Genomic DNA, 13,737 nt, shown 5'->3' with positions numbered 1-13,737 from the left:
CATCCATTCCAATCTGACTTTCACTCCCTGAACCTCACTCCACCAAAACTATTCAAGATCACCAGTGACCTCCACAGTGGTGAAGTCCATATTCTCACCTCTATTATACTTGATCTAACAAGCAGTACTGACTAATATAGTTAATCAGTCTCTCCTTGATATGCACTTTTCTACTCGGTTTCTATAGCACGTTCTTCTGGTTATCCTCTTACATTACTTTGCACTGTTCTTTGGTTCTTTACTAGTTTTCCCTTGTCTTTTTTTTTTTTTTTTTGAGACAGAGTCTCACTTTGTTGCCCAGGCTGGAGTGCAGTGGCGTGATCGGCTCACTGCAACCTCCACCTCCCAGGTTCAGGTGATTCTCCTGCCTCAGCCTCCCAAGTAGCTGGGACTCCAGGCAAGCGCCACCATGCCCAGCTGATTTTTGTATTTTTAGTAGAGACAGGGTTTCACCATGTTGGCCAGAATGGTCTTGATCTCTTGACCTCGTGATCCACCTACCTCAGCCTGGGGTACTGGGATTACAGGTATGAGCCACTGCGTGCAGCCCCTTGTCTTTTAATACTTTAATATCAACTAAATTATTGCAATAGTCTACTTACTGCTCTCTCTGATGTCATACATACTACCCTATAATCTATTCTCAATACAGCAGCCAAAGTGATCCTTTTTTTTTTTTTTTTTTTTTTTTGAGATGGAGTCTCACTCTGTCGCCCAGGCTGGAGTACAATAGCATGATCTCAGCTCACTGCAACTTCCACCTCCCAGGTTCAAGCGATTCTCCTGCCTCAGCCTCCTGAGTAGGTGGGATTACAGGCGTGTGTCACCACACCCAGCTAATTTTTGTCTTTTTAGTAGAGATGGGGGTTTCACCATGTTGGTCAGGCTGGTCTCGAACTCCTGACCTCGCGATCCACCCGCTTTGGCCTCTCAAAGTGCTAGGATTACAGGGATGAGCCACCGTGCCCGACCTGATCCTTTTCTTTTTTTTTTAGGGGACAGGATCTCCATGTGTTGCCGAAGCCAGAGTGCAGTGGTTTTTCACAGGCACCATTGTAGCACACTAAAGCTTCAAACTCCTGAGCTCAAGATTTCCTGCCTCAGCCTCTGGAGTAGCTAGGGCTACAGGCCTGACTCCAAAGTGATCCTTTTAAATCAGATTACATAAACACCCATTAATGGCCTCTCATTTCAGAGTAAAAGGCAATGTCCTTATAATGATGGTCCTTAGGATTCTATGTAATCTATCTCCCTTGCTCATTCTTTTCTACCCAGTTACCTACTTGCATTTACTAAAACATATCAGGCACACTCCTACCTCTAAGCCTTTGCAAACGGGAAATAAAGGATATTTTAATAGCATACTGACATAGTTGGACTTTAATTTGAAACATTTTTGGTTAAGAAATAGAGTATTTGAGAGGACAAGATGAGAAAGGAACCACCCTTTCTCAGATAAAAAATGTTTGGTTCTTTTTGCCATTCCGTATTTATCCTAGCGTTATTTCAATGCCATCTAGCTCCTAACGCCTGCTATACGAACACAACAAGCAGGAGTAGGGTGACTCCTGACTAAATACAAGTCATTTCTCAGTTCCCTTTCTCTTTTCTGTAGCATCCTTTGCCTTCTAAGATGCTCTATTTTCATCTTTTTCTGAGATTATTCCTTTCTTCTTTAGTTGGTTCTTTCCATCCTAATGGTCGCAATCCTTCTGGGCAAACTGCAAGGATGAATTCTTTGCTCTTTTCTTAGTAATGTTTCCATTGACAAAGTACTCTCATTTCATGGATCCTTTAATTATTCTATTTGTACATTTCTTACCAATTTATCTTGTCAACACTTATCCTACCCAAGCTCCATAAGAACTTTAGGATTTCTATGAGGCAATATAGACAATAAAGTGTTATAATACTCCACAGGTAAATGGCTTTGCCTTAAAGACAGTAGTTAGCTGTAGATAACAGGTTATTAAGGGGCCAGGCGTGGTAGCTCATGCCTGTAATCCCCACACTTTGGGAGGCTGAGGCAAGAGAATTCCTTGAGCCCAGGAATTTGAGGTTACAGTGAGCACACCACTGCACTACCGCCTGGGTGACACAGTGAGACCCTGTCTCTTGTAATTTAAAAAAAAAAAAAAAGGGAAAAAGACCAAAAAGAAAAGTTATTTATAGAATGGTATTTCAAAACTCTTCTGGCCAGGGTTTTTTACTCATATAGGCATTAAACCAACTATTATTCACTCTTCAAAGTACTTAAAATTACAACAGACCTTTACTTACTTGGCTTAACGTTGGCCTTTTCTGGAACAAGCTCTTGAGATGTCTCATCTAATTCAACAAGAATTCTACCTTCCAAGGTTGGAATGTTTACATCTTTCAAACCAAAGTGTCTATTTCGTTCATATTCCTTATGTCTATTTTCTTTCTGAGACAGTGATTTCCTATGAGCAATTTTAGTTCTAATCATTTCAGTACTTATATCCTTCCTGTGTCGACTGGCAAAATGTGATGAAGACATCCTGTCAAGGAAAAGGACAAAACCCAACATACATGAATTTTCATTATTTAAAAAATTAAGATTACAGTTTATTTCCTGTCCCACTTCTGGGCCTTCTGAAATAAAAATATAAAATGTACAATGAAATAAATATGTAACACTGAAAAGTGGGAAGAAGATTATCAGAGAATAAGAAGCTACCTATTTGGGGGTTTTAAATAGGAACTTGCTTGACCAGTGAAGAGAAAGCCAGGAAGAGATAGTCCAGAATAAAAGAGGCTCTGGGCTTACCACAGAGAACACTGCAAAAAGAAAAGTGTGAACTAAAGGTGAAAATAGGTTAAGTGAAGGACCATGTACACAATGGTTTCCTTACCCATGATGACGAATGCAGGTAGTCTAACATTTCTTCTAAAGCCAAAAGAAAACCAAAAACAAACAAAAACCCCACACCGGGTACCTATTAGTCATATAGGGATAATCAATAAGCAACCGGATACAGATAGAGTTGGATGGAGAGGCACAGGGCAAAGTATGTGGAAAGGAACAAGGAGCTTCCATGCTCTCTCAGGTAGCACCACCGTTTAGGAACCTTCATGTGTTCACCTAAAAAGCTCTCCAAACACAGGTGTTTTTTTTTTTTTTTTTTTTTTTTGGTTTTTATGGCAGCTTCATTACATAAGCATGAGTGATTAAATCATTGACCACTGGTGATCAGGTCAACCTTCAGCTCCTCTCCCCTCCCCAGAGGTTGTGAGGTGGGGCTGAAAATCCCAACTCTCTAATCCTGCCTTGGTCTGTATAGTGACCAGCCCTAATCCTGAAGCTATTTAGAGGCATCCAGCTATCAGTCAATCATTAGCACACAAAAAGATACCACTTTGAAGACTCCAAGGATTTTAGTAGTTGTTTGCCAGAAAACAGAACAAGACCAAATATATAGTTCACAATAACCCTATCAGTTTGCTCCATTATTTTCATCCATACAAGAAATTATACAGTTTAGGCCGGCACGGTGGCTTAGGCCTGTAATCCTACCACTTTGGGAGGTCAAGGCAGGAGGACTGCTTGAGCCCAGGAGTTTGAGACCAGCCTGGGCAACATAACACGACCCCGTCTCTATAAATTTTAAAAAAGAAAAGCCGTACACACGTACACACACACACACACACACACACGAAATCATATACTTTAATTGGCACATGGCTTTTTCTTGGAAAGATCTTTGAGAATGTATTCAAGCAAAACAAAAGAGGACAATAAAGACGATGTCAGTGGATCCAACTGGGGAGAACAAAGAAAAGTGGAAAGTTTGAGGGGGTCACCTGTGTAGTTGGTATAGAGAACTGCCAAGCCAAATTGGAGAAAGGATACTGATTCTCAGAAGTCTTGGCAGTTAAAAAACAAAAGAAAAGATAAGGGGGAGGCTCTGTGATAGACACACTATGGTATACTCTTCAACAAGAATTAACTAAATCCACTAGAAAACTCCAGATAATAGAAAAATTGGCACAAGTAATGCAATAAATTGTTACATGATTCTAAGCAATCGACAAAATACAAAAAATGAGAATCTGTCTGACCTGCATGCTAATAACATTCTCCTCTAAGACCCAAGGAAAGTGACAACGGACTGTGCTTTTCATAAAGAACTCTCTTCTACTATTTATCTCCTGCAATATTAATTCGCTAAAGATTGAAGAAAAATTAAGACTTATGTATTAAATACAGAATAGCACTATCCAAAGCAAGAGAAAGAGCGAGGACATTAAAGGTATAATTATCAGAATAACCCTGAAAGGTAGTTAACAATTATCGCTCTCATACAGATGAGGTCAATTAACTGCTCACATTAGCATATCTAAAAGGTGGTAAAGCTGGGATCCCAAGCCAGGCAGCCCTGGCTCTTCACACACACCTAAATTTTGTTTAGCTGAGTGGCGTTTCCTCCAGCTTGAAAGTCTAGAAAGCGTTAATCTTGCTTGACTAGAGGTTCTCAACCGGGCGTTTTTAGTTGCCATGAGACCTGGGAAGTGCTACGGGAATTTAATGTCGAAGCTAGTGAAGAACAGTTTCACCCCAAAGGCGAATTACGCCCCGGTGGTGAAACGCTGACTACTACAGAGGTCACGGCAAACATACAGACTCTTCTGAAGGCTCACATTATCAGCTTCGGAAAGGGCAGGTAACACGGTCCTAAAGGAGCCTTCCTCTGACTTGCTCCCGCTCGCAGCCCCCGGTCCTCAGACCCTTCTAGACCTTCAACGGAAGCGGGCCAGCTCTCCAACACCCACCTACCTGAGCCACCTTCTGGCGTGAAACCTCAACCAAACAAAAAGTAAAGAACTCTCGGTCTGGACGACCACCGCCGACTCCGAAGCAGGAACCTTCCCAACCCGAGCCTCCACGAAATTCAAACTTGCCGCACCGAGCCGCTGATTGGAGGGGCTTTAACCAACACTTCCGGGGAAGATCCCACCCCTTCCACTCAACGAGGCTTGCGATTGGTTTGCTCCGTGCGATATTTGAATTGATTGAAAGGTGAAGGGACGGTTCAAAAGATGGGTGAGAGAGGGGAAAATAGGCGGGACCGCGACGCGGGATGAGAAGGCTTGGAGCGGTGGGGGCGCTCACGTCAGGTGAAGGGCGGGAGTGCGCGGTGGAGCCCGAGGGGTGGTGCTGGGTCCCTGGCAAAGCTGGGCTGCGGGAAATCTCCCCCAGAGCTCGCAGGGCTTTTTTTTTTTTTTTTTTTTTTTTTTGCGACAAGGTCTCTGTCCCTCAGGCTGAAGTGTAGTGGGCACCGACCACTGCTCACTGCAGCCTTGACCTGGGTTCAAACCATCCTCCCACCTCAGCCTCCCTAGTAGCTGGGACTATAGGCGCGCACCACCACGCCTGGCTAACTTTAAAAAAATTCTGTAGAGACAGGGCCTCACTACGTTGACCAAGCTGGATTCAGGGCTTTTTAATGTCCTTGTTTAGTCACAGAATCCAGCAGACCTTCTTGGAATGTTTTCTTTACTAGACATTTTAAAGAAAAGGCTTACCCCAATTATCAAATCTTTACATAGTTTAGCGTTACTTTTCAACGTCGCCAGCCCCCTCCCCTCTTTTTTCTTTTCTAGTTCATTTTTTGTTGAGGCGAAGTTTTCGTACAGTGAAAATAATAGTTTTTCCCCCCAGTGGACAATTTGATGAGTTTGGTAAATGTAAACAGCTGTGTAACTACCACCCAATCAGGACATAGAGCATTTCCATCACCCAGAAGAGTGGCCCGTTTCTTTCCTGTCCATCTCCCATGGCATCAGCAACCACTCCTATTTCTAGCACTATAAAAATGAAGGTGATAGGTACTCTTTTGGGTCTGCGTGAACCAGAAGTTAGTAGTGTTTGTTATTGAGAGGCATTCCATTCTGCATATGTTTAATTTAAAAAAATTTTTTTTTAGAAGCAGGGTCTCTCTGTCCCCCAGGCTAGAGAGCAGTGGCACAATCATAGCTCATTGCAGCTTTGGCCTCTTAAATAGCTGGGACTATAGGGGGGTGCCGTCACCCATGTCTAACTTTGTAAGGAATTGCCAAGCAGTTTTCCAAAGTGGTTGTACCATTTTACAATTCCCACCAGCCATGTATAAGAGTTCCACTTGTTTCACATGCTTTCCAGCATGTGGGGTTGTCAGTCTCTAATGTTCACCCTTCTGGCCAGGCACTGTGGCTCACGCTTGTAATCCCAGCACTTTGGGAGGTCAAGGCAGGGGGATCACAAGGTCAAGAGATCAAGATCACCCTGGCCAATATGGTGAAATGCCGTCTCTGCTAAAAGTACAAAAATTAGCTGGGCGTGGTGGTGCATGCCTGTAGTCTCAGCTACTCAGGAGGCTGAGGCAGGAGAATCGCTTGAATCCAGGAGGTGGAGGTTGCAGTGAGCTGAGATTGCGCCACTCCACTCTGGCCTGGGTGACAGAGTGAGACTCGTCTCAAAAAAAAAAAAAAAAAAAAAGAGGCTGAGAATGGTGGCTCATAACTGTAATTTCAGCACTTTGGGAGGCCAAGATGGGAGAATCACCTGAGGCCAGGAGTTCAAGTCCAGCACTGGCAACATAGCAAGACCCCATCTCTACCTAATAATAATAATAATAATAATACAATATTAGCTGGGCATGGTGGCGCACATCTCTAGTCCCACTACTTGGGAGGCTGAAGTGGGAACATCACTGGAGCCCAGGAGTTTGAGGTTACAGTGAGCTATGATCGCACCACTGTACCCTAGCCTGGACAAAAAAGTGGGAACCGGTCTCAAAAAAAAAAAATAAATAAAAGCAAAAAAGAGAAACAAAAACAAAACTATTCTGCTATTAAGAAACTCTGATGAATTCTTCAGCATGTCAATTATATTTTTTTACCCTGGAATTTCTGCTTCTTTTAAATTATTTCAGCTTCTTTGTTAAATTTATCTGGTAGAATTCTGAATTCCTTCTCTGTGTTGTGTTGATTTTCTTTGAGTTTCCTCAAAACAGCTGCTTTGAATTCTCTGCCTGAAAGTTCCTTTATCTATGTTTCTGCAGGATTGGTCCCTGGTTCCTTATTTAGTTCATTTCATGAGATCATGTTTCCTGGATGGTGTTAATGCTTGTAGATGTTCATTTGGTGTCTGGGCATTGAAAAATTAAGTATTTATTGTAGTCTTCACAATCTGGGCTTGTTTTTGGCTGTCCTTCTTGGGAAGGCTTTCAGGGTGTTTGAAGGGACTTGTGCCCCAAGCCTAATAATGCTGTGGTTTTTTCAGACTTGTAGAGGTACCACCTTGATGGTCTTGGAAAAGATCTGGAAGAATTCTCTGAATTACAGGCAGAGACTCTTGTTCTTTTCACTTACTTGCTTGGAAATAAATGGAATCTGTCTCTCTGCTGAGCCAGCTAGAACTGAGGGTGGTGGCCCACTGTGGCCACCACCACTGGGACTGTGCTGGATCAGACCTTAAGCCAGCACCTATCATGGCAGTGAGTTCCCCTAGGCCCCGGGTATTCCCAGAGCTGGGCTGTCTGGGAGCCAGGGATTGGAGTCAGAAATCTTAGCAATTTACCTGATGTTCTATTTATTATTATTATTTTTTTTTTTTTTTTGAGACGGAGTCTCACTCTGCCGCCCAAGCTGGAGTACAGTGGCTCAATCTCGGCTCACTACAAACTCTGCCTCCCAGATTCAAATGATTCTCCTGCCTCAGTCTCCCAAGTAGCTGGGATTACAGACGTCTGCCACCACACCCGGCTAATTTTTGTATTTTTATTAGAAACAAGGTTTCACTATGTTGGCCAGGCTGGTCTTGAACTCCTGACCTCGTGATCCACCCACCTCGGCCTCCCATAGTGCTGGGATTACAGGCGTGAGCCACTGCGCCTGGCCTACCTGATGTTCTATTCTACTGTGGCTAAGCTGGAATTCAAACCATAATACAAAGCCCTTTCATCTCTTCCCTTCCCTTTCCACAGGCAGAGGAGCCTCTCCTATAGCCACCACCACCACCTGTTCATGGGGGTTTCTGCCAGGCTATGGCTGATGTTCACATAAAGCTCAAGCATTCTTCTGTCAGCTTGCAATGAATGCTGCCAGGCCTAGAACTCACCCTTCAGGGCAGTGGGTTCCCCTTTGGCCCAGGGCAGATCCAGAAATGCTGTCAGCCTAAGCCTGGACTCAAGGACTCCCCCAAGAACCCTCTTGGTGCTCTACCCCTCTGTGGCTGAACTGGTACCTAAGGTGCAAGACAAAGCCCCCTTTACGTTTCCCTCTGCTTTTCTCAAATAGAAGGAGTCTTTCACTGTAGCCACCACAGCTGGGCATGTGCTGGGTCACCCCTGAAGCCAGCATATCTCAGAGCCCAAGGCCCACAGCATACTCCCTGGTATTGCTGCTATTCAGGGCCCAAGGACTGATGAATCCTGCCAGGACTGAGTCCTTCCTTTCAAGGCAGTAGGTTCCCTTTTCGCCCAAGGTGTGTCTAGAAATGTTGTCTAGGAGCTAGGGCCTGGGATGGGAGCCTCATCACCCTGCTCAATGTCCTATTGTACTGTGGCTGAGCTGGTATCCCAGATGCAAGACAAAGTCCTCTTTACTCTTCACTCTCCTCTAAGCAGAAGGAAAGAGTCACTTTTGTTGCAGAGAGCTGCACTTCCTGGGGTTTGGGGAGGTATGGCACAAGCTGTGCCAGCTGGTGTCACTTCAGGTCACTTACCATGCTAGTTCACTGGCTGTAAGGCAAGCCTAGCATTAGGAGTTGCCTAGGACTTGCAGTCCTTGTGTTCAGACTGCCTTTCAGGTTTACCTAGGACCCCAGAGCACTTCAGCCTGCTGTGGTGTGCCTTGCTGAGAAGCTCACGTTCCAATTGCTAGGCTATTCCCCTCTGGCTAGGGATGGTCCAAATGCTCCCTCCATGCGTGGGTGCTGGCTGAACCCAGCACAGCTTTAACTCTGCTGTGACAAGGCAGCACTGAATATAATGTGAAGTCCATCAGTCACTGCGCTCTCCCTCCCCAAAGTGCACAGATTCTCTCTCCACACCACATGGCCACTGGTGGAGGATGGGGGAGGGATGGTGTCAGCAATTCAAGACTATTTCTCTTGCCTTCCTCAGTGCCTCTTTTGCAAATATGAAGTCAAAACCAGGTACCATGATTGTTCACCTGATTTTTGGTTCTGTGTGCAGATAGTCATTAAAATTTGATGTTCCAGTAAGAAATGAATGGTGTAGGCTTCTATTTCGCCATCTTGCTTCCTTTCCCCTCATTACTAATTTATTTAATCATTTGCCTATATCAGGATAGATTCTTAGTATATTTATTTTATACTTTGGGTTATACTCCCATACTACTTTATTTTATTGCTTAAATTGTTCCAGCTATAGCCATTGGCAGCTCTTTCCATTTGTTCCTCTATCACTTTGACATATTCCCATCATTGGACAGTTTTTTTGGTTTCTGTTTATTTGTTTTAGCACTTCCCTACTCTTTGATATCACAAGATGCTCATAACTCATCTTATATGTTTTCCTGCCACAGCACTAAAATCAGCATTTTTCCAAGTACCATTAATTGTATTTATTTACTTACTTGTGTTTTTTAAATCAGTTAGAGAACCTATGAAACTTAGATAAGTGGTTAAATCATTTAAATCATTCTGTGGAGCTTAATTCAACATGCATTGAGCCCTACTACGTACCAAGTGCTGTATTTAAGCACAATTGAAGAAGATACGGTTCCTGCCCTCAAATAGTTCTAATGGTGAAGTTGAAAGCAATTTTTTTGTTTCAAGTCCAGAGGAGCCATGATAACCCCATTTACTGTTAATCAACTCTGTTACCTGAGGAGTCGCTTGATCAGCCAACTAGCAACTGCTTACTGAATGCCTAATATTAATGACAAACATAAAATTAGTGACATTTTAATGAACACTGATAACCTCTGAACGATGTACAATTTTCAGTCTTTCAAATCTTAGCAGTCTTTTATATTGTATACTAAACATTTTACAAATGAGTACAGTTTCACTAGGATGCCAGCAAGTTGTATCCTCCATAAAAATCCCCAAATAATTATTCCCAGAAAAGGATTCTGCTGCTATCTGGAACGATGGCAGTATTCACGAGTCATTTATTTATTTATATTTTATTTATTTATTGTTTGAGTCTTGCTCTGCTGCCCAGGCTGGAGTGTAGTGGCATGATCTCGGCTCACTGAAACCTCTGCCTCCTGGGTTCAAGTGATTCTCCTGCCTCAGCCTCCAAAGTAGCTGGGACTACAGGTGCGCACTACCAAGCCTGGCAAGTAACTTGCCTTAAAGTAACCTACTCAAGATCACACAAGGAAAGTGGACAAATAAAAAACATTTAATTAATTATTTGATCCAGAGAGTATAATTTTATCATTTATATTTTCTTCTTCTTATGGTTACATATTTTCCTAGTTTTTCCATATGCACCTAATATATTTTGCAATTATAAAATTGTTTAACAACAAAACATCCAAGTTTTATGATCAGTAATATTGCTCAATAAAATAGGAGTAAATGGAGTGCTGTGTGCCAGCATATTTCGTTTCTCTTTTTGTTTTTCTTTTTGTTTTGTTTTGTTTTTTTCTTTTTTTGAGACAGAGTCTTGCTCTGTCGCCCAGGCTAGAGTGCAGTGGTGCGATCTTGGTTCACTGCAAGCTCCGCCTCCCGGGTTCACACCATTCTCCTGCCTCAGCCTCCAGAGTAGCTGGGACTGCAGGTGCCCACCACCACGCCTGGCTAATTTTTTGTATTTTTAGTAGAGACGGAGTTTCACCGGGTTAGCCAGGATGGTCTCAATCTCCTGACCTCATAATCCACCCGCCTCGGCTTCCCAAAGTGCTGGGATTACAGGTGTGAGCCACCGTGCCCATGCCAGCATATTTCAATACGAGCATAGAGTTCTTTACTGTTGAACATGCAAAGAGCATTTGTATTGACTATTTGATGACATCTTGCAGCTTTGAATAGGGAAATGAAGTGACTTAGGAGGCACATTGATAAAGTTAGAATGTTCCTTTTTGAGTGTGAAAATCCTTGGGCTTGCATTTTTTTTTCTCTTCATAGGAATACATGCTATATAAAAAAAGTAACTTTACACAAAAGTTCTACAGAATGAATCTAATATACACATATTAATCCAATCATAATCTAACAAAACAGGGCATTGCAGAGTCAGCAGTACTTCTATAGTAGCTGGTTTTTAACTCCAACTTTCACTTTAAACAGTGGCCCTAGCTACATCTTGGTGTCTTGACTACTTGGCTCCTAATTTGAATCCACATCTCTCTGAGGAGAGATAACTCTTCAGTGTTTATTTATGCTCTTTGTAGAACAACAAGCTCCCTTTTAAAATGATTATATCACTTTGCTTCTCTTTGATTTTTTTATTCTTTAAAAAAAAATTTTTTTTTGAGACAGGGTCTTGCTCTGTTACCCATGTTGGGAGTGCAGTGGTGCAATCCTGGCTCACTGAAACTTCTATCTCCTAGGCTCAAGCAATCCTCCCACCTCAGCCTCCCAAGTAGCTGGGACTATAGGCATGCACCACCATGCTCGGCTGATTTTTTTAAAACTTTTTCGTAGAGATGAGGTCCCACTACATTGCCCAGGCTGGTCTCAAACTCTTGGGCCCAAGCAATCCTCCTGCCTTGGCCTCCCAAAGTGCTGGGATTACAGGTGTGAGCCACTGTGCCTGGCCACGTTTCTTTTATTCTATAGATTAAAAATTCTCTCACAATACTGAAGCAAGTATCAGTGTACACCTTGGAAAACATACTGATTTAAATTATTTACCCATTGATTCATAATTAGTTAATGGCAGAACTGAATCATGAATATGGGTACACTTTTCCCTTTATTAGATCATCATTGGGCACAAACATGTTTTGTCTCTGGAACTGGGCACATAGAACCCTATTTTAAAGTATCAATGCAGGCAGGAACATTGTCTGTAGTCTGCCAAAGTTCTTTACTGTTAACTCGAGGAACCTCATTATTTTTGTATCAAGAAACTTGTAATGTATTTTACTTGTCATGGCATCTGGTTTCAGGGAAGAGCTCTGAAAAACTCTATAATTCCTTTGTGCCATTATGTATGTACTTGGAAGTCATAGAAGATTATATCCTTGTTTCACAATGATGATATCCCTTGACAGGGGAGTGGACAGGGCTGGACAGCAGCCCTGAGCTTCAAGCTGAAAAGAAAAAATGAAATATAATAAAATTGAGATTCATGTAATGTGGCAGAGAATTTATGGCTACAGAAAAAGGTAAGGTAGGAGAAAGAGAACTAAAGATAGTATGGACCTGCAAAGTCTGGTTTTTAGACATCAAGGGCAGTTGATGAGAAAACTTATTCTCTAAAATCACAGACCTGAGCCATCCAACATGGTTGCCACCAGCCACATAGCTATTGAGCACCTGAATTGTGCCTAGAGTGACTGAGGAACTGAATTTTGCATTTTACTTTCAGTACAATTGACCTTGAACAACACGAAGATGAGGTGCGTTTCAGGCAGTAGAAAATTCGAGTATAACTCGTGACTTCCCTAAAACTTAACTACTAATAGCCTACTGTTGACCAGAAGCCTTACTGATAAAGAGTGAATTGACACATATTTCCTATGTTTTATTTGTTTACTTATTTATTTATTTTAGATACAGGGTCTTGCTCCATAGCCCAGGCTGCAATGCAGTGATGTGATCATAGCTTGCTGGCAGCCTCAATCTCCTGGGCTCAACCGATCGTGCTGCCTTAGCCTCCCCTGTTACAGGTATTATTTGCTATATTCTTGCAGTTAAGTAAGCTAGAGAAAGAAAATGTTATTAAGAAAATGTATTTACTATTCATTAAGTGGAAGTGGATCATCATAAAGATCTTCATCCTTTTCATCTTCACATTGAGTAGGCTGAAGAGGAGGGGTTGGTCTTGCTGTCCAGAGGTGCCAAAGCAGAAAACAATCCATGTATAAGGGGATGGGGCAGTTCAAACCCATGTTATTTGAGGGTCAGCTGTCATTTAAATTTAAATATAAAACTAGTATGTGTTTTAAATTCACTTATTGGAAAACTCTTGAATATGTTGGAACAACTGGAGTATGTAAATCTACTTTTCCAACTGTAAATTCACTTTTTCAACTGCAAATTTTCTAGATACAAAGCAAGTATTTCCAATGAAAATCTAAAGCCCAAATTGATATCTGCTATACTGGATTTATTTTTTTTTCTTTTTCTTTCTTTCTTTTTTTCTTTTTTTAGAGACAAGGTCATACTATGTTGCCCAGGCTGGTCTCGAACTCCTAGCCTTGATCCTCCTGCTTCAGCTTCCCAAAGTGCTGGGATTACAAGCATGAGCCACTGTGCCCAGCTGTATACTGGATATCTGAGACTTGGTACCAAAAAAAAAAATAAAGAAAGTAATTTAATATTTTCATATTGATTTCATGTTGAATATTGTGAATATATTGAGTTAAACTGTATTACTAAAATTAATTTCACCTGTTTCTATTTACTTTTTAATGTGGCTATTAGAAACATTTAAATTACGTGGATAGTTCACATTACATTTCTATTGGAAAACATCATAATTTATGAGAAACTTTGCTGTTTGAAATTATATCAATGAGAATGAAATATCTCACTCCTACTTGAAAGATCTGAGCCATGTGGGTCACTTTGACATAGGAGAGTTGCCTCAA

The 13,737-nt window shown here is 42.0% G+C and overlaps 1 protein-coding gene and 1 long non-coding RNA gene across 6 annotated transcripts in view; one reads left to right on the top strand and one right to left on the bottom strand.

Moving 5' to 3' along the window:
* Positions 1-5,079, bottom strand: part of DLGAP5 (DLG associated protein 5) — a 43,207-nt gene extending 38,128 nt beyond the window's left edge. The window contains exons 1-2 of one of the 5 annotated variants that reach the window (XM_055289297.2): positions 4,796-5,079; positions 2,281-2,519 (exon numbers count right to left, since the gene is read on the bottom strand). In XM_055289297.2, the coding sequence (XP_055145272.1) occupies positions 2,281-2,518 (238 nt within the window). In that variant the 5' untranslated portion in view covers position 2,519; positions 4,796-5,079. The remainder of the gene's footprint in view (positions 1-2,280; positions 2,520-4,795) is intronic. The other 4 variants (XM_055289298.2, XM_055289296.2, XM_063645568.1 and 1 more) reach the window with 4 other exon arrangements.
* On the top strand, positions 5,072-13,445 carry LOC134737450 (uncharacterized). The gene is made up of 3 exons (XR_010122355.1): positions 5,072-5,136; positions 12,698-12,813; positions 13,298-13,445. It is a non-coding gene; the product is annotated as an uncharacterized lncRNA (long non-coding RNA).
* Positions 13,446-13,737: the final 292 nt, after the last annotated feature.

The sequence above is a fragment of the Symphalangus syndactylus genome, chromosome 8, assembly GCF_028878055.3.
Source record: "Symphalangus syndactylus isolate Jambi chromosome 8, NHGRI_mSymSyn1-v2.1_pri, whole genome shotgun sequence".
NCBI lineage: Eukaryota > Metazoa > Chordata > Mammalia > Primates > Hylobatidae > Symphalangus > Symphalangus syndactylus.
This window is presented reverse-complemented; position numbering and strand designations above follow the sequence as displayed.